The sequence below is a fragment of the Podarcis pityusensis genome (assembly GCF_964106645.2).
Source record: "Podarcis pityusensis genome assembly, chromosome: 1".
Lineage (NCBI taxonomy): Eukaryota > Metazoa > Chordata > Lepidosauria > Squamata > Lacertidae > Podarcis > Podarcis pityusensis.
In genome coordinates this window covers 63307718-63334295 of record NC_138028.1, presented here as the reverse complement: position 1 = coordinate 63334295, position 26578 = coordinate 63307718, and the positions used below count along the sequence as shown (strand labels likewise).

The 26578-nt window shown below is 41.7% G+C and overlaps 1 protein-coding gene across 7 annotated transcripts in view; it reads left to right on the top strand.

Moving 5' to 3' along the window:
• Positions 1–15141, top strand: part of BDNF (brain derived neurotrophic factor) — a 68479-nt gene extending 53338 nt beyond the window's left edge. For 6 of the 7 annotated variants that reach the window (XM_080984051.1, XM_080984053.1, XM_080984054.1 and 3 more), the window contains exon 2: positions 13674–15141. In XM_080984051.1, the coding sequence (XP_080840177.1) occupies positions 13674–14435 (762 nt within the window). In that variant the 3' untranslated portion in view covers positions 14436–15141. Of the gene's footprint in view, positions 1–184; positions 563–1255; positions 1338–13673 lie in introns of those variants that run through there. The other variant, XM_080984050.1, reaches the window with a different exon arrangement.
• The last annotated feature ends 11437 nt before the right edge of the window (positions 15142–26578 follow it).

Here is a 26578-nt window from a genome sequence, read left to right as displayed (position 1 = left end):
CCATTAGCGCGGCACGCAGCCCTCGCTGCAAACATCTCCCTGCTGCCAGGGGCTCCAGCGTAAATGACTGCGGCGAGGCTTTTCCTTGAACTCGGCTGTTGGCTAACTGGATCAGCATGGCAAGTCAATACACATTGTCCTTTTGGGTTGTAGTGGAATGTCCGGCTCTTCCTTCTGACTTTCTTCCAGAGACCACCCACTATGGAACCAGAATGCAAGCTGGATCCCTTGCCCAAATAAGGAGAGCATCCTTTAATGGCTATGCTGAGCAAGGGACTGGACTGGGCATGTGCCGAGAGGGATCTTGGCATAGATCGGGGATAGCCAGGAAATGATTGGCAGCACGACTGACAAATACAAGCCTTCAAACATGGAGAGAGAGGAAAAAAAGAACCTGTTGTTGTCAAATACCTGTTGAAGCGCTGTTAACTGGCATTTCCAGTTCAGCACGGCCTGCTGCAATCTCTTCCATTCCGAGGCCAGCTATGGCTAATAGCAAGGTGTTGGTTCCAACTCTTTGTCACCTTCACCAATGCCACCCACTGTCAGAATATCAGCAGAGGTAAGTATAGGGACATACATAGGAAGCTGCCTTATCAGACCACTGGTCCATCTAGCTCAATACTGTCTACACTGGCAGGCAGATGCTCTCCAGGGTTTCAGGCAGGGTTCTCTCCAAGCCTACACTGAAGACACCAGGGATTGAACCTGGGACCTTTTGCCTGCAAAGCAGATTCTCAACCCCTGAGCTACAGGACTGCTCCTAGGTATGGTACTTGGAATAGGCTGAGTGGCCCCTGTCCCCCTTGATTTCTTCCTCTCTCAAAAGTGGACCAGATGTTCACAACTGTGCCTGTCCCCTGGTATCCTGGACTCTGTGCCATTCCACATTGATTTTTCTTTGCTATGAAGGCACTGGGGTGCATTTTCTAGTAGTGCTCTACAGATATGCTGTTTTGGTTGGCTAGAAAGAAATTGCCTTGTGCTGCAAATCTGGTGTGTAGCAGAGATGTCTTGACTCTGATTTGCTCATCAGGCAGAACTCCCTGTTAATATGAAAGAGCTTGAAAATGAGTTGAATGTGCTCTAGTGGAGAAGTGAGGCACCTGTGGCCTCCAAGGTCTATGGCCTTCTAAACTCCAAACTCCCATCAGTCCTGGCTGGAACGGTCCAGGATATTGGGAGCGGCAGCCTTGACAGCTTTTCCATCCCTATTCTAGTGGTGTAATAGACTGGACTCTTCTCCTTTCTGCAGCCAAGCCCAGCAACATACTGCTACTATGGGAGGTGGAGATGAAAAGGATGTGGCAGTAGCAATACAGTCTGTGAGCCTTGAGGTAAGGAGTTACTGGAGATTTCTGGGTTTGGTTTAGCATTGCCTGAGAACAAGGCCATGGTCTGTCTCTGTGACTGGAGTAGTTTGTGGGGGTATTTAATCCTCTGATCCAGCAAGCCTAGTTCTGCTAGAGCATCACTTTGGGTAAAGGGGTGTAGAAAGGTGGGGCAGGGGCTTGTTTTTCTTTCCCCTTCAGATGTGCACTGCAAGCAAAGCCCCAAATCACTGTGCTATGTGCTTTCCACATACACCCTCTTCAGTCTGACTTGGCAACTGGATAGCAGATGTTCCACCGCAGAGGCTCAGATTTAGCTCAGAGTTTTTCAGTTGGTATTCCCTATTATCAATATTTGAATTAAGTGAAGAATCCTAGAGTCATCTAGTCCAACCCCCTGCAATGCAGAAATCCTGCCTGCAGCCGTCCCTGGGTGGACTTGAACCACCAACCTTCTGGTTAATAGCCAGAGTTCCAGTTAGGAGGACCACAATGGGCACTTGAGCAGTAGTTTGGGGGCAGGGCAAAACATGCTCCCATACATAAGAGCCAACTCCAGGGGGGCATGGGCACCCACAATAATATAATGGTGGGGGCCAGGCACCCACAAAGCCAATGAAAAAAGCTGGCAGGCAGCAGCGGCGCTGTCTCCAAGAGAGAAGCAGTTCAGCTCCACCCTTGGATGTGGAGGCAAAGTCTTTCTGCCTCTGCATCCAAGCCCCTCCCTTGGGAAAGGGAGCCTCACTGGATGCAGATAGTAGGAGGAACAAGAGACGCCACCACCACCGGCTGCTGCAACGTGGGCATGCGATGTCAGACGCACATGTGTACTATGTGCAGATATGTGCATGTGACGTTGCATGCCCGTGTTGCAGCAGTGGGCACCCACAATCCTTCGGGTGAGATGGCACCCCTGCTCCCTAATTTAGGGCTTTCATGAGAAGTAGCAGTTCCAGAAGCCCCCAGCCCCTGTCCTGCAGTTTGTACTTCGTTTTTTCTTAGATTTCATCTGTCACAGTACTTCATGTGTGTTACTGGCTCCTGCCAATACTTTTGTCTGTACATTGTGCTCCTGTTTGTGGTAGGCATGTTATTAATCTCCAAACAAAACCATAATGCAAAACTGGCATCAATAATAAATCATGGCTGCTGTCCAGTTGGGTAACAAGTGTTACTATCTACTCAATCAAAATTCAGAGAATGTGGCTTGTGATTTGCATTTTGTTCCTTAATATGCCTATAAAATTGGTCTGCTTCAGTGTGCAGGTCTAGTAGCTTGCTCTAGAATGGGCTATCAAAAGAGGTACCTAGTAAAATTACTAGATGTAGGCTTTCCAAACAGCGCTGAGATTTAGGGTACCTGCTCAAAACTGGACATTATTCCCAAATATAATGCCTTCTTCATAAAATGTTCTGTTGATGCTGGAATATTCCCACTACACAACTATGATTTACAATTTGTTGACATCTTTATTGTTTAGTAAGGCTTTTCCTATAATTATTGCAACATAATTATCACTGGATAACATTGGATTGAAAATACTCGGAAGCAGCTTTGACAGCAAACCCATATGAATTACAATTCCATTTTTACGTGTCTAGCTTTTCCCAAATGATTTCTCTTGGGCTCAGCTGCAAAGGAAACTTTTCTGTAGAATTAAAAGGCCTCATTTGCATCAAAGGTATGAATTACAATAAGATTATGATAAAGTGAGTGACACATGCATTTTTTGAAATGCACAATTATTTTCCATTGTTTGTACAAGCTAGTTAATATTTACTAATTAGTGTTTCCATCACCCTGAAGATACAAAACCCTTCAAGGTCTGCTAGGACTCTGTTATGCTTTCAAACAAGATGAGTTAATCCATTTTTTAACTAACAACAATATACCAAGCTGGGGATGTGCATAGAGGTCTCCCATCGTCATTTAAGGCAAGGAGGTAAAATCTGTGGCAACGATTCCCATCATCCCTGACCATAGGCCATGCTAGGTGGGTCTAATGGAAGTTGGCCGACAATATCTGAAATGTTTGCACAGGTTTCCCACCCCTGATTAAGATACTTCAACCGGCGCATCAGATCCATATTGGAATGGGGAAAGTCCATCACAGTAATGAACTGTACCTTTCTCGGAGCTGTTGCATGAAGTGTTACAGATAGCAATGGTTGGAGGAACCATATCTCTGAGAACATCTGCCATGGTGTGCTTTGAATCCAGTTGCAGTTTGGGTCACCCTGGACATATCTACACACAGAGAGATCAAGGACATTTTGGTCAAGTGCAGTTAGCAAACAGCCAAAGAAGGCCATGGCCCAAGACACATAATTGTCAAAAAGCAACACTGGCATGGTCTAATTTTCCCCTTGTACTCTACTGGTTAAAGAGGCATTTCTGTGCCAGCTAGCCTAGGGCGCATGATTTTCATAATTGGGCGTTGTTTTTCATAATGATGCCAGTGCTGAATGGGGGGGGGGAGGGAAGTTTATTAAAGTTATTTTTAGTGGTCAGCCAAGTTTGAGAGCAACAGATCTAAAAACTGGCCATTGTGGTTTCTTGAGCATATGTGTGTGTGTCTTCCTTAACCTATATTTTGGATAGCAGAATATGAGTCCATAAATTATAGGGATTGGGATGAGGGAAGGCAGGGGTGGGGTAATAGAATCAAGAATGGTAGAAAACATTTCACTTTCCGGCAGATGGCCAAAGGGCAAACATCCCATGAATAGCCAGTCAGCAAAATCTTTTGTAAGTACTTGCAGAGTAGTGGTTTAGCCCTATGCTTTAGTTGAGATGCCTTCATGGCAGGCAATTGCACTAGGTGACCCTCAGGATCCCTTCCAACACTACCTTTCTATGTTTCTATGATTCTCTATATTCCAAGAATGTGGAAGTAGGTGGTGGGAATCTTCTGGGGATTTTGGAGGTGATGGGATGGATTGTCTTTCTATCCCGTGCATTAGAAAGTGGGAAGGAAAGGCATGTACTATCCTGTGAACTCTATTGACAAGCACACTCATGGTCAAATAGTTTGATGTTTCTTATTTGATGGTTTATTATCTGAGCAAAACTGTAAACTGCCAAAGTGGGCAACCAAGACAATTGCTTCTTCCACTAGCAGTTTAGGAGCGCTCAGTTCATTAGCATGTGTTTTTGTGTGTGGTTCTTTGTTTTCTTGTTTTCATTAATTAAAAAAATAATTATACAGCTGGATGAATAAATATCCCGAAGGATAACGTGTGTGCTGAACTGCCAGCAGCCTATGCATTTGACTGCTAACTCTGCTTGCTCTCAGTACGTTTAGTCTTTGCAAATCATGTCCTGACATGCAGCGCATTTTGGTATCTGTTCCCACACCTATAAAAAGATACATAAAGCAGGAATCTTTTGTAGGCGCCTTTAAATAACACCAAGCACACTGAAGTACTGCATGCATGATAATAGGAGGAAATTAATTCCCTGGTTTTATGGAATCCTTTTACTCGGGAAGTTGAGCATCCCACTAAATTCAGTGGTGTTTACTTATGATTAACCTGCCAGTTTTCCAACCTGATTCAGTGCATTTTTATTCAGAAATAATCCCCACTGGGTTGAATGGGACTTATTCACCCAGGCAGGGGTTCATAGTATTGCCACTTTCCTATGATCTTTTTCTATGTTATAAATTGTAGAATTGTCATGTGTGATCCTAGAGATGCCTTCTCAAAAGTAAGTTGTATTGAGTCCAATGAGTTTTACTCAGTAGCTGATAGTGTGGTGGAACACTCATGCTCACCTGAACTCTGGTCAATCACATCGCTGTTGCTTACCAGGAGGGCAGGGGCGAGGGGTGGGGAGGTTGTTGTGGTGGAAATACACCAGCAGGAGAACCTGATTGGCTCCACCATTCCAGCTTCACTGCCACCTTGCCCCTTCCCCTCTATCTCCCAGTAAGCAACAGCAATGTGACCAACAGGAGGTCAGGTGAGCGGTGCTGCCTCCTCACCCCATCCACTACTACTCCCAGGAAAGTGAGTATACACACTTTCTTGGGGATAAACCATACTGAATCCAATGGGGATTAGTTCTGAGAAGACAGGCATAGGATTGCACTGTAAATGTCACCGTTTATTGATTTGTAAGCAAGTTTCAGTGCCGGACTTCTTCTGAAAGTTGCAATCCTTTGCTACTAACTTCAGAGTAATTCAGATGTAAAGGTAATTCAGATGTGGAAAGGTTAACTTTGGATGGCATTTTTCTTGTTTCCTCAAACATACATCACAGCAACTCAGTTTTTAGTACAATTGCAAAGTGATCTCAATCTGTCCAATTCAGAGTGTAGGCGTTTGGTATATATCCTCTATTATTTCAGTTGTTATCGTGTTATGTGCATGTGGTGTGCATGGATTAGCAACCCACCTTGGTGCATTTGCTAGCGAATGATGGGTAAGAAATATAATGAACTGTGTATGCACATATATTTTTATGTGTATAATATACAGTGGAAACTTTTCCAAGAGAGCTGGATATGTCAAGGCTGTATTGGAGGCCACAGTTTCTGATTTGAAAGGCCTGCCTACCTAAGCTCCTGGCTTGTGGGCTTTGTTGAGTAGTTATTGATAGGGCAGAGGCACTCTGGCCATGCTCATTCTTATTAACACTGTATGTTCCAGGGTGAATAGTCAGTAGAATCTATGGCCAAGCTCTGTCTCAAATGTTGCAATTTTACCATATCTGAGAATGCTGACTGGGCGGCAAAAGGTCTGGATGAGTTCTTGGGAAGTGCTGCTTTTGCAAGTAGCAACTACATGTCAAGTCAAGGGGAGAGGTGGACTTTTGCAGGCCTGCACCAGGCCAATTCTGGGCTTCTGACCATATTTTGTAGCCTTAAAGGTTCCTTTCCAACCCCTTCCATCCAGGTCTTCTTACATTGCTACAGCAGGGCCAGCCCAATACATTTTGGCACCTGAGGTGAACCACAAAATTGTGCCTCAGGGGAAGAAAGGTTGAGTGAAGTTTTACACCAGGAACAAGGGGGCAATGAATAGCTACATTGGGATCTGCTGCCCCTGTGGATCCTGCCACCTGAGGCAATCACCTCACCTTTCCTCATGGGTGAGCTGGTCTTGCAAGGCAGTCGGCAGAAACTGGTTTATTTTCACACATATACCCCAAGCAGGCTGCCACAAATGACTGTGTTTGTCTGCGTCAGGAACTATGTAGGTTGAAACGGAATGTTACGGGGAGGGGGGACTCCCTGGTCCTGAATGGGGCAACTGTGTCCCTGAAGGAGCAGGTATGCAGCCTGGGAGTCATTTTGGACTCACAGCTGTCCATGGAGGAGCAGGTCAGTTCTGTGTCCAGGGCAGCTGTCTACCAGCTCCATCTGGTACGCAGGCTGAGACCCTATCTGCTCGTGGACTGTCTTGCCAGAATGGTGCATGCTCTAGTTATCTCCTGCTTGGACTACTGCAATGCAGGAGATAACCTTTGGGGCTACCTTTGAAGGTGACCCGGAAACTACAACTAATCCAGAATGCAGCAGATAGACTGGTGACTGGGAGCGGCCGCCGAGACCACATAACACCAGTCTTGAAAGACCTACATTGGCTCCCAGTACATTTCCGAGCACAATTCAAAGTGTTGGTGCTGACCTTTAAAACCCTAAACGGCCTCGGCCCAGTATACCTGAAGGAACATCTCCACTCCAATCGTTCTGCCCGGACACTGAGGTTCAGCGCTGAGGGCCTTCTGGTGGTTCCCTCACTGCGGGAAGCCAAGTTACAGGGAACCAGGCAAAGGGCCTTCTCGGTAGTGGCACCCGCCCTGTGGAAAGCCCTCCCATCAGATGTCAAAGAAATAAACAACTATCTATGTTTAGAAGACATCTGAAGGCAGCCCTGTCTAGGGAAGTTTTTAATGACTGATGTCTTAATGTATTTTTAATCTTTTGTTGGAAGCTGCCCAGAGTGGCTGGGGAAACCCAACCAGATGGGTGGGGTATAAATTTATTATTATTTATTAAGTTTGACATCCTCTGCTTCTTATGGGAAAGGGGAGGAGGTTTTCATTTGCCTGCCTTCTAGGCCAGGGGTAAAGGGTATTTATGTGGCCCCACACATAAGGCTCCCCCCCCCCCCGCAATTCTGTAGCTGTATATCCATCAGAGGGTGTACTTGGACTTGTAAGCTCTGGGGAGGGTCCCCTAACAGATTTCAACACCCTTAACAAACATTAAAAAGGTTATTAAAGAGTAGATTATTGTGGTCATCTGGAAACGATAATTGTATAGGTTTGTATTCCCACCTCATGTGAAAATATGCTCACAGATCCATCTTAAGAAGCAATGAATATACTTTCTGGAAGGAGAGTAATGTTTTCAGAGGAAGAAAATTGTCCAGTTTTGCGAGGTGGGAGGGGGATATTTGCAACAGGAGCACATCCTTAAAGAAAGATGTGAATTGTGCATGTCAAGTAAGAAACAAAAGCTCATTTACTGAGCAAAGAAAGTTTGTGACTCAAAATGTGACCCAGTTCTTTAAGCTGCCTAAGAGATGTCTCTTTATACATGAGCTGATTTTTCAGAACCCCTTTTTCTATTATGACCTCACACCACAAGACTGCCTCACTTGATGTGATTTGCCTCTGAGTTTCCACAATGAGCTCACTGCTGAGTCTTGTGTGTAGAAAAAGATGTGCTCTCTCTGTGTTCTTTCTCACAAAAAATATATAGAAAAGAACTTCTATGAGTAGTTATGGTGTGGGGAACGTGTGGCATAAACTTTCATAGGCAATAGCCTGACCTACTGCATTCAATGTCCAATGTAAACTCATACACATGGAGGGATGTTGAAGTTGACGGTAAAATGTATCTGAAGTGTCTTAGGCAAGGTGTGGACTGAGACAATGGAAGACAAAGTGTAGGCAAGATGAGAGTGAGAGACATCATGTCTACATAGCCTTAAATGCAGCAGTGTCCACTTCTGAGGAGAAAGAACCACTCCATGCCTGAGAGTGTTGAATGGCATGTGTGTACATGCACCCCTTCTGCCCCACAGTTGTGGAGCTTTTTTTCTCCAGATGCCTCCCAAAAGCCACGCATGAAGCAATTCAGAAATGCTTCAAAACATCTTCAGGTTAGCTAGCTGTGCCCAGGACTTATCAGGGAGGTGGACTTTATATGTTTTAATAATTTTTTTTAAAGAAAGAGAGAGAGAAAATTTCATGTATTATAAGTTACCCAAATAAGAGCGTCATATATGAGCACCAAGGTAACTTATAATTGAGTATGATAATACTCAAGGCTAATAATTGAAATAAATAAATCAAAATTATTATGAGAGACACTCAGATCTTTTAATCCCTGCTCTGTATCATTGCCTCTGAACTGCCCTTTGAAGTTACCTTTTGCTATAAATGTTTGCCTGCTGTCATTATTTAGAAGTGTATGGCATCAGGCCACACCAAGAACCTGGCTCCAGAACCAGTTCAGCAGTCTCCCAATGTGAATTCCCTGGTACGTGCATTCAGTCAACAAAGGGGAAAATGGAAATCCAGGTGGTAGGTGGGTGGTGAAGATAGCTCTGAGAGAAAATGAACTTTAAGCACCCTACTTTTGCTCAGTTGCCATCTTGCCACATGTTTATGGAATTTACATGCCAAAAGCTGACTTTGGTCGCCTCAATAACCAGATCAGTTTGTACAAATCTATAAAGACCTTTTTGAAGTCAGATGACAGATATATAGGATTTTTCAGAATAAATGCAGCAAACAATTCAGTGAGGGATGACCTGCAGGGACTGAGTAAACTATTAATATTTATACAAAGATGCCACAGTGATATATATGAATAGGAAGAATGACTAGTATCCAAAGGACGTGTTGAGCTTAGATTATTGTCAACAGAATTCCTAACAGCATAACATTTCCTCATACGAACATCGGGACCTAAAACTTGGGCAATTCCTGTCTTAGTGCGTAAAGCGTCTTTGTTGTGCTTTTCCTCTGACAAGTGTTAGGATTCTTTGTTTCCCACAAAATAAGGATGTGAAGTAAGTCTTTATACATAGCGCTGTGTTGGCAAACAAAAAGAGTGTTTACTCCAGTCCTTACTGCCAAGTATGAGGTACTTCGGCATGAACATCAAAAGCACTGAAATGAGTATTAGCTGATTCTTAAGAAACGTGAATAATGCTATTGCTTGCTTGTTGTTGTTTAGTCGTGTCTGACTCTTCGTGACCCCATGGACCTGAGCATACCAGGCACTCCTGTCTTCCACTGCCTCCCGCAGTTTGGTCAAACTCATGCTGGTAGCTTCGAGAACACTGTCCAACCGTCTCGTGCTTTGTCGTCCCCTTCTTCTTGTGCCCTCCATCTTTCCCAACATCAGGGTCTTTTCCAGGGAGTCTTCTCTTATCATGAGGTGGCCAAAGTATTGGAGCCTTAGCTTCAGGATCTGTCCTTCCAGTGATCACTCAGGGCTGATTTCCTTAAGAATGGATAGGTTTGATCTTCTTGCAGTCCATGAGACTCTCAAGAGTCTCCTCCAGCACCATAATTCAAAAGCATCAATTCTGCGGAGATCAGCCTTCTTTATGGTCCAGCTCTCACTTCCATACATCACTACTTGGAAAACCATAGCTTTTACTATACGGACCTTTGTTGGCAAGGTGATGTCTCTACTTTTTAAGATGCTAGAAAGATTGCTTGCTAGAAAGAAGCAATTGGTCAGCCACAAAGTTGTGAAAGGAGGCAGAAGAGTGGAACAAGTTCAGAAAGGAAGGTAACCCACTAGGCTGCTCCACATGGCTTAGGTGCTGATCATTCATCCTGAAGTTAGAGTATGTCCGGAGCTTTATTGAACATTCACTCTGATTTGTTTATACAACAATGAGCATCCAACTGGATGTGTGCAGTGGTTATGCACTATGCGTTTCAATACATTTTGCCCATTGCTTTCCCAACTGCAGAGAGTCTGTGTTGTTGTTTTAAGTGGATTTGTTGTGCTAGGCTGACATTTAATTGTGTAGACCTAATTTTCCAGTATGTGCTTGAAACCCTCTCTCAAAGTCATGATCCTAACTTTGGTAAAATCAGAAAACTGGGATTTTGTGTCTTTTCGTAGGGAGACTTGCAAAGTTCCTCAACCTGTCACAAAAGTAAAGATTATCCAGGAAAATATATTTCCTACTCTAGGTTGGGATATAAGTCTTCCAAGACCAAAGCAAAGGTGGGAAAGCAGATTGTTCAAAGCTGTATAAGGCAACCAGCTTTAATGCCATTGTGGTGGGTTTCTCCTTGATAAGTTTCTTTATTCCTTTGTGACTTAGGCTCACATTAACAACACAGCTACAGCTGTGTGGGGACTACCATACTTCTGTGTGGGATAATCAGGGTAAATAAAAATAAGTGGATTTTTTTAAAGCACGTCTTTAAAAAATAATTAGATTGTAACTTTTGTTCAGATTTCAGCTATAAGTTTTTCTTTTTAAAAATAACCTGGTTTAAAAATGAAAGCAAAAATAGAACTTCTTAAAACTAAATTTATGACCTTACAAATTCATGAAAGGCTGCTTTAAAGGAAAGAAAGAAAAGTGAGGAAAACATTTTCATCAGTCATTAATAAGTACAGTAGTTCATGCATTTATATTCTGGGTTGATAGTGGGGTTCAGGAACTTGAAAGACAACACATGTCATCCAGTAATCCGTCTGAGTGCATGTGATGGGGGACCATTTTTAAATTAAAACCATATCTACAATATCCATCTCATATCATAGATGCAATTAGCTGAGGGAATCAGCAGAAGCAGGGTTTATGCCTCATTCTGCCCTCAGGTGTCCTTGATCTAGAATGGTTCTTGCAATCCCTACATACCACAATCCTCATAATTCAGTGCATTAACTTGTTTAGGAGTTTTACCCAACTAAGGGAAACTTTTTTCCCATAGTGACATGGCATTTACTCATAAAGTGATGATGTCACTCTATGAATTCTTTTGCCTATTGCATCTAGCATTCAAATATGTTTCCTCAAGAGTGGGGAAACGTCAGGCTTGTAGGATCTTTTCATTTTCTTTTGTTTTTTGTGTGTTAAGGTCCCGCAGCACCCGCCGTCTCAATCCACACAATAGACATGACACAATGTATTGGGATCAAATAAGGCCACAAATTTATTGCTTACAGGTGTCAGAGGTCTGGCCTAAGCATTGGGTTCTACCAAGGACTTCCAGGTCCACCTGCTGGAACTAAAACCTGGGTCAACCCAACAGCAGATGGAGGGGAGGGGGACCTATGACTTACATCAAATAGGAGTGCCACCTGCTGTCCTGAGGAGTGCTGTGGCCCCTGCCTTAGCATTTGGACAGACAAAACTCCTCCTGGATCCCTTTAATGGGGTACCCATTACTCAGAGGGGCAGGCAGAGGCTACAGCTTCCCCTCCAGCCAAGACTAAGGCTTACCCAATGCCTAAACTGCCAAAGTTGTGATGATTGCTATGAGGTAGACAAACACCGTGAATCGTGGGGCAATTTGCCTGATGAAAAAATTCCTGCCCAGCCTCAAATATGGCAGCCAACAGCATCCATAGCAAGGTCCAGCATGAAAATAAAGCAAAAAAGCAGAGAGGGAGGATGGGAGATCTGCTTTCCCCAACAGTATTACTAGGCATAATTTAGAAAAGGGCCCATATGAGGATCAATTTTGCTTTCCTCGTCCCCCCCACCCTATGAAAAGAAACATGGAGGGTACATTGATTCCTCCCCTTTTTAAAAAAGAAAAAAGAAAAGAAATTCCATAATTGAACTCTTTGGTTTATGGTGAGATTTAACCATTTCTGCTAAAACGGTAATTAAAGACATACTCCTAAACTTGCACACTATGTAAGCAGCAAAGCTTTGTACATGATTGTTTCTTTTGCTTGTTTGCAAGCTAGGCACCATGTACTCACACTTTACCTTGGTTTTTCACCCTTCAAAACTGGTCTGGGGAGATGTGTCCAGTCAGGAATTCCAGGGGTATATCTTTCCCAGACACTTGCTCCAGATAAATTTCCCCACAGAACATTGTTTTACCTAAACTGCCATATACTAAAAAAAATGTCCAGGCATAAATTGAACAAGTGCCTTCTAAAAATTACCATAGTATATTCTGCAAGGGAGCACATGCTAGAAAACAAGAGCAGACTGGAAAAGTGATGAAGAGGGACAGCTTGACAGGGAGCACCCGCCTTGTTGCCTTGGTAATGGGCTGTCGCATTCCCTTTCCTTCTCCCCCAAGTTATACAGACCAAGGGCAGTGCAGGGGCTTCACTGGCCCTCAGTTAGAGCACAAAGGAGGGGTCTTGACCTCTGCTTCACTGAATTTCATTGCCTGCTAGTTTAGTACAGAGAGATGAGCAGCATGCAAGCAAGGAAGCAAGCACCTCCATGTGCCACGAAATAGCAAAAGGCAAGGATGTAATTGGGCTGGATTTTAAAAATGTTCATGAACAACCCCACACCCCCATTTTGGCTTACCTTTAATTGGGATAGCTGAATACTTTCCTTGTTGCTCAGTATTCCCTGAATACACCTTTACTTTCACTTATGAATGCCACCTCAGCTACATGAAAATATGTGTTGTAATTGCACCTGGTATCTGTGAGTTCCACAGATCAATTTGTTTGCTACACAAAAACAAGCAAGCCAAAGCTTGTGTGTGTGCTCTCCCATGCTGACAGATGGTTATTTGCTCCTCAATTTCTGAAATGTAGTTTTGGGAGCCTTAGATACTGTGAGACAATCCTTTCCCCCCTTTGTCTTTTTAAAGGCAATTACTGTTCATATAGTTCCAACCTCCGTGCTGAGATCTTTCTGCAAAAGACAATAACTTTCTGAAATCTTTCCCCGTTACTGCATGCATACCGCAGATGCTTAGTAACCTTTCCAAGCATGCTGTTACACTTGTCATGCAAATAGAGGATAATTAATTATCATGCCTAGAGTGTGACATTTACTGTGCAAGGGTTCTTGAGACTTCAGGCCAACATCTTTAACTAGTTCCAAGCAGGGTAGTCCAATCATTGGCTTCTGCCATAGTGAACGCTCTCAGTGAATGCCTTTGTGACATAAAAGATAAATGCGGGAAACCTTTTTCCAGGTGTGATTTCTGTCGCTTGACTGGGATGACTGAATATAAACGCATGCCCATTGTCTCTGTGTGAGGTTAAAAAGTTACATAGGGTCAACACGTAACTCTTTCCAACTTGGCAGTGGAGGGGGATGTATGCTTGTTTTGCACCTCAAATGGTTGTTTCTTCTTTAATGTATTTGTTCTGAATTCCTTCTTTTCTATCTTTCTTCCCCTCTTCTTGTCGCCCACAGTTCCACCAAGTGAAAAGAGTGATGACCATCCTTTTCCTTACTATGGTTATTTCATACTTCAGTTGCATGAAAGCTGCCCCAATGAAAGAAGTGAGCATCAGAGGACCAGGCAGCTTGGCTTATCCCGGTCTCCGGACACAGGGAAACCTGGAGAACCTCGGCGGGCCCAATGACGCCTCCAGAGGATTGACGTCCTTGGCGGACACTTTTGAACATGTCATAGAGGAGCTCCTGGATGAACAGCAGGTCATCCAGCCCAGCAAGGAAAATAAGGATGCCGACTTGTACTCATCTCGGGTGATGCTAAGCAGTCAAGTGCCTTTGGAGCCACCACTGCTCTTTCTGCTTGAGGAGTATAAAAACTACTTGGATGCTGCAAACATGTCCATGAGGGTCCGGCGTCACTCCGACCCGGCTCGCCGTGGGGAGCTGAGTGTGTGTGACAGTACGAGTGAGTGGGTGACGGCGGCCGAGAAAAAAACGGCGGTGGACATGTCGGGGGCAACCGTCACAGTCCTGGAAAAAGTCCCGGTACCCAAAGGCCAACTGAAGCAATATTTTTATGAGACCAAATGCAACTCCAAGGGTTATACGAAAGAGGGCTGCCGGGGCATAGACAAGAGGTACTGGAATTCCCAGTGCCGAACTACCCAGTCTTATGTGCGAGCTCTCACTATGGATAACAAGAAGAGAGTTGGATGGCGGTTTATAAGAATAGACACTTCCTGTGTTTGTACACTGACCATAAAAAGGGGAAGATAGTGGATTTGTGTTGTATAGATTATATTGAGACAAAATTTATCTATTTGTATATATACATAACAGGGTAAATTATTCAGTAAGAAAGAAAAAATAATAATTTTATGGACTGCATGTATAAATGAAGTTTATACAGTACAGTGGTTCCACAATCTATTTATTGAACATATCCATGAGCTAAAGAGGAACAAGACAGAGAGAGAGAGAGAGAGAGAGATAAATTCATTTGCGCACAACTTTGAGAAAAAAAATGCATTACATTCCTCTAACATTGTGGTTTGTTGCTGTTGCCAAGAATTGAAAACTTAAAAAAATTAAAAAAATAAAATTGCATGCTGCTTCAATTGTGAATTGATGATAAACTGTCCTTTCAAAAAAAAAGAAAATGAACCAAAACATTCCGTTTACATTTTAGACAGTAAGTATCTTGATTCCTATTAGTATTATATCTGTTTACTGCTTTTAAATTCTTCTGGTAGCGTTGGAATTAAAACAATGTCAAGGTGCTGTTGTCATAGTTTTACTGTTGATTTTTTTTTTTAATTTTAAAATTCCCACATGGTTTTAAAAAGAGGAGATTACTCCCTGTCGTCACCGTATATGTTCTGGATAAAACAAATTTGGGGTTTTTTTGTATGTTGTGAAGGTGTTTGCAATATCAAATCAGACTACTGAAAAAAATAATAAAAAAAGGCAACTGAAAAAGACAGTGTTGATGTTCCTCCCAGTGCTCTTTTCTAATCTACAGGCAGCAATTTTATGTTTGTCTAGGTGTGGTTTCTATTCTATGATTGTTGCTTTAAAGACCTGCCTTTTGCTTGTTTTGTATTTTGGTTTTTCTGGGGTCCGTCCGTCCCCCAACACTTTTCCTCTCTTAGGAAGAAAACAAATTGCATTCTCTTTCAAACATATTCCCCCCATTTTCCTTGGGTGTTGAGAACAAAGATGATTGCCCCAACCTAGGAAGGGAGATCTGCATATACAGCTGGTGTGGATTCCTCAGGATCTTTCGCCAGGCTGCACTGAGCTTGGTGAGGATGGAGAATCTCATCACCATCCTCTCGTTGTATGAGCGGAGTCGGTTCAGGGAGAAGTAGTATTTGTGTCTGGATTAACTATCCCGTTGAAGTACAATTACCAAATCTTGGCAAGAAAGAAAAAAAAGGGAAAGAATCACATGAATATCAGATGGTACTTTAGCAAATACATTTGGAATGCCACAATGCTGTAACTTATGGATCCAGACGGTCTACAGTTGTGTTGGCAATGGAAGGATTAGCAATCGCTACTGAAAAGAACTGCACAGAGAGACAGTGAAGCAGTAAAGGCTTCCCTGTGCGAGTAAATATATGCAGGGCAGCCAGATGCTCTTATTGTAAAAAAGAATGTCTAGTATGCCCCGGTTCTCAAATACCTGCTACTTTTTCTACTTGAGATAATATGACAGAATCCAGGCCTGAAGGAGTGGCTCTGGAATCAGGTAGGCAGAGCCTTCTACCTCAAAACCCAACTACCTGTTTCGTCTAAATATGTCTGCAACGGTCTATGGCTTTTTGAGAGGTAGCACACATTAGCCTTATCTTCTACAGGCAAGAGAATCCTGTAGAACCATAGCTCTTGGTTTAAAAGGAAATCCTAGGATGCAATCCTGAAATCAGTTGCATGCACTTTAATTAAAGGTAACTCCAGTGATACTCTTAAGTAAGTAGCTGAGCACAGGACTGATGCCTCTGGCCTTGGAGAATTATCAGCAAATCCAGCACAACCTGCAACACAAATAGACAATGACTACATTAGAAATGCCACAGCAAGAGCGTGACCTCTCACTAAATATATTCAGTTTTTGTTTTGGCATGCATCATATAACCCACACGTTGCAATGCAGACAGTGTCATTTATCAAGGGATAGTTGCATGTATATTTCATAGTGACGATGCCTACTTCCATGGGTGGGGTCCAATGTTTTGCTAAACAGAGGTCTTTGCTTTGATGTAGGCCTAGTTTTCGAAAGTGGTAGATAAGGTAAATCTGTTTCTGGACTGAACCATTTCAAACTGAAAATGAAATACCCCCACCTCCCCAGAGTGGGGAGGCAGTCGTGTCAGGGAGAAGGCTAGGCTACAACCCTTCTCCTTTGACATCTAGTTTTCTATGTGAAGGGGGAAAGGAGGCATTCAATTATATGAATCTCCACCTGCAGTCTAAAGTAGTACAGTCCAGACACTGGTTTACTATTTCATGTGCTATTTGTTTGAACTAGGCTATAAATAAAAACCCAACCTTTCTTGGGTGATATTTCACTAGAAGACTCAGGCCTTAAGATAATGTGTCTTAAAACACCACAATCCAAAAATAAGCTCATTAATGGTCAGTTTATGCAGTTATCAGAAGTAAAAATTGGATGCAAACAAACTTAGCGTATTTATTTATTTTATTTATAGAAAATATCAAAGCTTTTCACCAACTTCTAATACGGGAAGAAGAAGGTTGGTTCTGGGTTATTACAAATCTATTCACTCTCCTTGGACATGTGTTCACTGTCGAAAAACAAAACACTAACCCAATTGATTAACGACAGTATGCAGGTAGATGCTTTGCCAGTAATCAACTCTTGACTGCTCAAGGCTGGGCAAATAAATGGTTGTTACCTTAAAGGAAAGCAGATGCTGTCATTGTCCATTTTTAATAGGCAATCCAACTGGAGCTAAATCAGCCTTTCAGCCCAATGGCAATCCCTTTATTTAGCTTTAACCTGCATCCCAGGCTATCTTCACCACAAAATCCTAGTAGACATTTAATATAAGACATATATCTTAAAGGCAGGGAAAATATCTGGGTTACATTAATCCATGCATTTGGAATGGAAAGTCTTTGTAAGATTGTGTTATAAGCAAGAAGCTGCTTTTGTTCACACTTTTGAAAGTGGAAATGGAGGGGAATCATTGTCATCCCTCGGTGATGTTTTCTTATGCAATGAGAAAATATCATGATCCTGATTTCCTTCAGATCCATTAGGCTAGTTCCCTGCTTTATGGCTGTTCCTAACTTTATGTAGTGAAACAGTGTGCAGACTTGTTCTCAAACCATTTCCGCTGATATAAATGAATTCCCTTCCAGCCCCACTGTGTATATAACTAGGTCAACATCCTCACTCAGTCCTTACTAAAGCCTGTCACCTAAATTCCCACTAAAACATTGCAGTGGATCATTATTTAGAGTCATGCAGTTCACAATTTAAACAAAGGGAAAATCTGAAAATAAGGTAACTATTGCATATCAGATATACTATACTAATTTAGCCTATATAAAAGACTCTTGGAATAGATGTGATCTTATATCTGGATGCATAATATTGGTCTCTGGCTATTTTTTAACTCACAAGGAAAGAAAATGATTTTTGCTGTAATATAATCCACCAGCAGAACAGAACATAGAAATGTTTTTGTACATATCCAGAGTGAATCAGCTTTATAATAACTTTATCCCTGTTGGGCATCGTATAACATAGGATTAAAAATTAAATAAAATCAGATTTAGCCAGTCCTATTCCTAATAAACTGGAGAATCCTATTCCGTTAGTGGACAATGATTGATAGAAACCCAAAAGATTGCAGCCTTCAAACAGGACAATTTAAGGCTCACTGTCTCTAACCACTATAGCAGATCTACTCAATTCCATGGGCTTACTGTGGAATCACAAGTTTGAGTATCACAGATTGAAAGCTACATGAGAATGTAATTCGTATATCTAGGAATACTAAATTTTTATTAACAGTTGTACAGTACACTGTAAACACACAAACAACTACAAATCATTATTTGGATGCAGAATCTGCTATGCAACGAATCAATATAGCCCTAGCTTTTGTAAACTGAAACAAGCACTATTCTTAACACCCATTCTATGCCAGACCTACTACAACAAAATAAATACATGATCACAGGCTTGGCAGTTTTAGTTGAACTGGGGTTTCAAAAATGTCACTCAATTGATTTTTATTTTATTTTTTATTTTTTTGCTGTGATCTGTCTGTGGCAAAAGTATTTCATGCATGTCTTTGGCCCTATTGTTTTGTTAAAAAAAACAAACCTCTTGCAAATGTAAGTTAATGTCTGTGGCCTTGTTCTCTCTTATTCACCATGTGTAACAAATATTTATTGTATATTTATATAATTTTATGGGATTTTTGGAAAAAAATGAATCTGGCATTAATCTTACAAGCATCTGCGTCACATTGTAAATAAAATTAAGCTATATTTAAGTGTACTGATTAACATATAATATATGTTTAAATATAGATTTTTATGTTTTTTAAATATATTTTCAATATATATATATACAGTATATATAAACTCGGGTTTTTTGGGACCATGTGACTTTTCTCTAATTGTAAACCAAACATGAGTTTTACAATGAAGATGTGTGTTCTTTTTTTCCCCCAAAAGCAAAATCTACTTTTATTTTAACAATAAAATCTTCTTGGTAAGGCAGCTAGGCAGCTGTTTCATATTTGGACAGTTGGCAGGGGAGGGGGAGTTGCAAGAGGTCCTTTTCCACACACACACAAAGAAAGGATTCCCCCGCTCCTCCCAGAATAATTCCTAGCAAAACTAGCATCCATGGATCAAACATCATGATTTTCATTCAACTATAAAACAATGAACAAGTCTAACTTTGTATATATCCATATAAAAAAACTGAATCATGTATGTGAATACATGATGCCCGGATCTGATAGCTCCAGAAAATATTTAAAGGCTCCAGTGTACCAATTCTGCTCTGTGCAGTTCTGAGCTGCTCAATTTGGTTCAGCAATAAAGACCAATCTGCTCACATAAAAGAGTTCTTCCTTGCTCTGCATCAGCACTCCCTAGAACACAGGTGGGGAATCTTTGCCCCTCCAGACTCCCATCAGCCTGACCAGCGACAGGGATATAGGCTTTCCAACCCCGCTCTAGAACTTTGGCAAAATGAGCCATCATTGTTAGACAGATCATGCACTGAATTTTTTGAAAACTGGGACACTGATCAGCTTTTATATCCTTTTCTGCATTTTTAAGGTAATTGTACTTACAGAAAACCTGCCATTTAAGAATGCAGGAAGGAGATCACATGGCTAAAGGTGGTACCCCATCAAAAAGTCCCTGCTTGTGGAAAGTTAGAATTTCAGAATCAGTGTTTCCAACCTGTGCTTTTTCAATATATAGGACTTCACTCTGTGCAGAGAGGTTGTTGCTGTTGTTTTTTGTTCTTTTATACATAGCAGTGCAACCTCCCCACAAGCAATCTGAAGTAGTACAGTCCTATTAAGCAATCAATTAAGTGTGGTTTGGCCTTACATACTTTTTCTGTGGAGGATGGGAGGGATGCAGGTGATGCATTCATGCCGTGTTCACATGATCATCTGCCAATCACACCTGTCACTAAGAAATCTAGGATAGCAGGAATTTCTGACAAGGTTACAAGTCATTACAGCTGTCCAGTGAAAATGATGGTTATACACCCCCAGCTTGAATTGTACATTACTGAACATACTCGTAGCATCACTAAAAAGATATGTTTCTGCTATAACTGCCAAGCCTTTGTACACTTAATGACACTACAGTCCTGTAATAATAAAATAAATCTTAATGATAAAAAATTTGAAGCTCAGTTAAAAAAATCGAAACCACATTCCCACCCCACCCCCAGATGCCAATAATTTATTCAGGAGTATCCAAAAATCAGTACACGTCCTTCTTACATTTCCTGGTTTAAAAAGAGGGTAACAATAGTGGTGCATGAAACTGTTCCAGTGTGTAGTTCAATAACTGGAATAATGTAATATCTAACTTTTAAAGACATACTTCTGGAGCAGGTTTAGGGGTCTGGGGTTGCAAGGGGGAGGCGGGCTCCAATCACCCTACATGCAGGCTCTGTGCATGGCCCCCTTGTTTGCGCCCCCATACCAACTGCCCAGTCCACCAGGGAGGCGTAACACTTGGCCTGCCCTGGGTGCCAGCAACCCACGCTACACTGCTGATCGCCAGCATCTCCAGTTCGGACTGAGAATGTGAAACCCTGGAGATCCATTGCCAGTCAGTGTTAATAAAAAGGCAGGCCAATGGATTGAATTGGTATAAGGCAGTTTCCTATGTTCCAATGACATTAATGTTTTTCAGAGATACACAAATGGCACATCGTAAGAGAACTCTGTGAACTGCAAACATATGTGGTCTTCAGCCAGCATCTTCCCCATAGCTGAGGGAAGAAGGAAAAACTAATTGTATCCTCCACACCAAAATTCAGGATATCATTCAAGAGCTGGCTAACTCATACAAATACAGTTACATGGCATAGCAGGAAGATGGTGATGCAAATCCTGTTAGTGTTTATAGGAGACCATTTCTGCACATGTTCATTTCCTATCACTTCCCTTTGCCTCTCTCTCCTACCTACACGCTTTCTGTCATATCTGCATCAAGCTCTTCCTGGTACTCAACTGGGTGTCTCCCTGTCCTTCGATTTCATCCTCCAGACCCTCTTCTTTAACCTAGCCATGCCTTGCTTCTGCTTCTACCGATACATGCAAAACTACTTCCCTCTGTGGTCCCTGTAAAGTCTTCTTGGCAGGGACTAGATCAGGTCTGTATTCTAAGGAGTTCCCAACATGTTGCAAGCACCAAATATACATTAAGACAATCAACATGATGTCCTGCTAGTACAAAGATCAGAACAACAGTCTTTTTGACCCATCCTAAATCAAAAAGTTATCGACCTGCTTGGAATAGACAACTTCTGTTGCTCTCCTGCCATTGGAAAATGACATAAATTCACAACGGAGAGGGTTGTTATATTTAGAAGTATGTCTCTTACTTAAGAACCCAAGGCTTTTTAGCTTCAGTACAGCTATAAATAGAGAGTTCAGCAATATTCTCACATCTTTCTCACTTCAAAAAAAGAGAAAAAATTCCTTTGACCAGTAATAAATTAATCCCTTGCTTATATAGTGGTGTGGTTTTTTAAAAAATGGATCTTGTATCAACATTTCAGATCTTACAGAATCTAAGGAATGTAGCAATTTCAAAGCAAAAGCTCAAAGTGACACACAAAATTGTTCTTTCTTTGACTTCTACATTATTCAGGTCCTCTATTAATATAGAGAACCCTGCTGTATCAAGCAGTATTCTCAGCTCAATTAACAACTTTGACTTACCAAATGAGATTTACAATTAACAAACTATCTTGACCCGTTAGTTTAAATGCCATTTCATTATACCACTGGGTGATTGCCAAAATATAAATTTCATGAAACGTGTGAGAGGCAAAGTAGATTCTTCCTTCTCCCCTCTACCCCATGAAATTGCTCATAGGTCCCCACTCTTTTACCAATATTATCCATTCACCAAATTTAATGTTTGAGGGACAATGAGACATTCTTGCTAGCTCCTCTGCATTTATTGAACTCACCTCCACACAGTACAGGTATGCTGCCTACTATCTTAATTCACTGAGGACTATTTTGAATTATGCATTATCTTCCATGAAGTTCTGAGACTTAAACAAAGACTGAGAAATCTTATTTCAGTGAAGCTACTTGCCAAGTTTCCCATGACTACACTGAATTTTCAATAGTTGAAAAACTTGGAAAGGCAGGTGCCACTAGCTGTTCCTGGACAAAATTCAACACAGCTTCCACAACAGAACATCTCCCCTCTTCTCCATGAAATCTGTTGTAGGGATTCCTCCAACCCTTTGGAACAGATTTGAGGAATGGTGTGGGGTTCCTGCCGGGGGAGGATGGGTGGAAGTCTAATTGTGAAAGCCTAAATCTTTGCGTTGATGGGACTCATTGGGAGAATACTGCCCACTATCACTAATATATAAACTTCCTCTAAGAATTATATTATAGGATGGTATTCTGAGTGCCCACACAACATTCTGCTTTCTTAGTTGATCTGCAGTGAGTCCCCAATGTTACCAAATAATTGCTGTCTGGAGAGGCACATACCAGGTTCTTCCACATCAGCCACATTCTCTGAATGCTTACTCACTTTTCCCAGAATACCCAGAAGACATCATTTGCAAAACATTGCCTTTCAGTGTTTACTCTAGTCACCTCCTATCTCCACCCCTACTGACTAATTTGTGACCATTCTTCTATAATAAAATGCAATTGATGTTCCACCTCATCCAATGTGAATAGACAAAATCTCATTAAGGGTATTTTTATTTGTAGGTGGGGGCTCCTGTGCCTTCAAATGCAACATTTCCTTTTTTGCAGGGTCAGATGCCTTCATTTGTTCCTGTTCATTCTGGTTGGGGGATTAGTTGAGTAGATTATATGTGAATTGCCTCAGTTTATTTTTTCATGGGGTGTTTAGTTACTGATTTTGATCATCATCATCCCCTCCCTGGAAATAAAATTACACGGGGCAATTTATAGAGAGGCTATTCAACGCTATTCATGAATCCTCCTGCAATTAATAGGAAGCAATAAAACTGGCTGACCAAGCAAACAACAAACATTTATTTAAATTTGCTTTGCAGGCTACTTTTGAGTAGACCTGAGTGATGGGCTTTGGCCATAGGGAAGAATAATACTGCTAGTTAATATAGTTGTAATATACTATAAGACATGCTATGTGGAACCTCCATTCTAATTCCACCTCCACATAATTACAAAAAAGCATTGCCTCCAAAGCACTCAGGGGCTGCTGTGTGGACGCAACTACGGTCTCAATCAGATCATCAGAAGTGGCACTGGTTATCTGTTCAGATGCTGAGAGTAGAGAGGTGGTGCTGAATCTAGTCTTTCACATTCTGCCTCCTCACAAATCAGTTAATAGCACTACCACCAATGATCTGACTTGGACATGGAGTCCTTTTCTAGAGAGTATTTTAAGGGCTAGGAAATGAGTAGGAAGAGCCATGCTAAAGCCTGTCTGCCTCATACATAAGATGCATGAAAAGCCATGGCGGCTGAAGGCCTATCTAGTCCAGCATCTTGTGGTCATATTGGCCAAACAGATGCCCATGGGAAGTCCACAAGATTGCAGCAGTACTCTTCCAACCTGCGATTACCAGCAGCTGGCATTCAGAGGCATACTGCCTCCAACAGTGGAGGCAGAACACAGCCATTCTGGCTAGTAGCAAGCACATATGTCCTGGCTGGACGGAGCAGTTATGTTCAGTATTTTAATACATTTTATCACAAATCTGAGTGAAAGGTTATGGAATGGAAAACAGTACAAAGAGAGAAATGGAAATCATATGGGGCCTCAGCCCTGTATACCTGAAGAAGTATCTCCACCCCCATCATTCAGCCCAGACACTGAAATCCAGCTCTGAGGGCCTTCTGGCAGTTTCCTCATTGTGAGGTTACAGGGAACTAGACAGAGGACCTTCTGGGCAGTGGCACCCACCCTGTAGAACACCTTCCAATCATAAGCAGATAAGTAACTACACAACCTTTAGAAGACATCTGAAGGCAGTTCTGAAGAGGGGAGGTTTAAAAAAAATTAATGATTTATTATGTTTTATATATGTTGGAAGCCACCCAAAGCATACCCTCCAACAATTCTCTGGTGAAAATAGGGACATCCTATTTAACAACAACAACTTTACTATTTATACCCCACCCATCTGACTGGGTTGCCACTCTGGGTGGCTTCAAACATATATAAAACATAATAAAACATTAAACATTAAAGCACTTCCCTATACAGGGCTGCCTTCAGATGGCTCAGGGGTCGGATAACTCCATACCCTTCAACATTTATCTGATGAAAATAGGGACGTCCTAAGGAAAAGTGGGACATTCTGGGATCAAATCAGAAACCGGGACGGCTTCTTTAAATCAGGGACGTCCTTGGGAAATAGGGACCCTTGTTGGGTCTGCTAATAATAAAATTGTTGCTGTTGTTGTTGTTGTTACAGCCCTGCCATTCATTATAAGTACAACAAACATAAAACAACAGTATTAATGTATGTTAAACACACAGACACATCTGATAAATATGCTTTGTATTTTGTCTTCTGTAATCACAATCATAACTTTCTGGTTTTTGAAAACAACAAGAACAACTTTATCACACTGAGAATTGTGCACCATTCTGAACGTTTATGAAAAACTGGATTAGTTTTGTCACTCAGCTATCCAAGGGAGATGCTGTTTTTCAGAGCCACAACACAATGTAAGTGGAGGTGGAAATGTATGTGCTAGAATGGCAGAGCTCTTACACAAGACTACAAAATAGATTTCATTATTCCCTTGTTAAGGTGTTTTGCAATGAGCTCCAAAAAATAAAGTAAAAAGTACACACATTGAATTGCTTTATAAATCTCTCATAAAAGCACCTCTGGTTACTACTGTTATTGTCATGTTGCTCTTTTGCAGACCGGCTTAAGATGCCCTCAGGGCTTTGTCAGCAGCAAAAAAATTAAGAAGCGCCACAAAACGAAAAGAAAACCAATTATTACTCCACAGAAACTCTTCCCTGCTACAGAAAACACTGTCACGAAACAGAGAGGGTTGACGGTGAGGCCTCATCAGGATGAAGCATAGCATTGACAACTTGCGGTCCACATATCTGGGGACTGGTCTTCCTGATGAACTGGGGCTGGAATCAGAGGACAGTTGTCATGAGAACAGAAAGTGGTGAAATGAAGGCATTATTGTGTAGTGCACACAAACATTTCTTTTGTCCAGCTCCAAGTACAAGTCCCTTGTGCTGCAGACTAAAGGAGAGAAGGAGGTGGTAGTTGTATTAACAAAAGTGGAGGTGTGCTAGGTAAAAGTGGATAGTGTTACTTAGTGGTCAGAGGGTATGAAATCACCAAATATCAAGTCCCATCTTTAGATGGTGGAAGAACATTCATCTCTGGCTTTAAGTTCTATCTCATGGCAAAAGCTGAGGCTGAACTGGTGAAGTTGTGAGGGCCCCATTCTTTTCACCAGGGGTGGGGAGACTTTTTCAATCCAAGGGCCACATTACCTTCCAGGCAACCTTCCAGGGGCCACATGGTGGGCGGGCCAGAAGAAAAAGTGGGTGGAGTAATGAATATTTATTTTATTTTGTGCAGTACCCTTCAGCACCTTGAATGGTAGATGGTAGAAAGGTAGTACCTATGGCCTTTGTAAAGAAACCAATGGATTGGGTGGGTGTTTCTGGGCTGGGAACACATAAAAGTTATGAGACAAACATTTAATGAAATTAGCCCACAAACACTTCTGCATGGGGCATGCAGATGTGGTGATGATGATGATGATGATGATGATAATTAATAATAATATTCCATCTTTTCTCCCAAAGGACTGTAGGGTGACAAACACATCAACAGTAAAACAATACAATTAAAAGCATCTTTAAAACATCTTAAAACTATGACAGAAGTAACCACCCATTCTCCTCTATCCAACTGAATTACTTCAAAGCTGCTTTGGAATAATTGAATTGAGAATTGTTAATACCCAACGTAAATCATCATAGCTACATATGATGGAATCAGTAATCTACAGAAAAATTGGCTTTATAATTTTTATTAACAGGCCAATCAAATCACATTATTTCCAATCACATTAGTTCCAAATTATACAGCCAGATTTTTAAATTTTTATTGGGGGTACCCATACTTCAAGCTCCGAAAAGGGGTCCAAACATCACTTATATTGCTGCTTTAATTAGACAGTTCTATCCAGTTCTGTCCAGATAGTCTCGTTGTTACTTTCCTCATCTTCTTGTTGTTATCATATATTCCTTTCTTTGCGATCTCTGATAATCTTCACAAGCGGGTTGAAAACAAACATCCTCTGTGTGGGTTTTACACTCTCCAAAAATCATATCACATAAGGACAGACGCCATTCCACACCTCCGCAAAGAACTTTCCCTCAGTCTGTCCGTTGATTTCCCCAGGCTTGCCAAACATATCTCAGAGGGCTCTGCCAGGCCTAGATCACATTCCAAAAATCCTTCGCATTCCGATGGCCCTGGTCCTCCTCCCCCCGTCCTTCTTAGGCAAGCCTGTCTTAGCGAGACGCCATTTGAAACTGCGTCATAAAGCTTTCCTCCGTTCTCCGATGTTTACCAATCCTCTCTTTGAACAATAATTCACTCCACACAGTTCTTAAATTCCTGCTTGTGATAAATAAATTGCAACGATTCT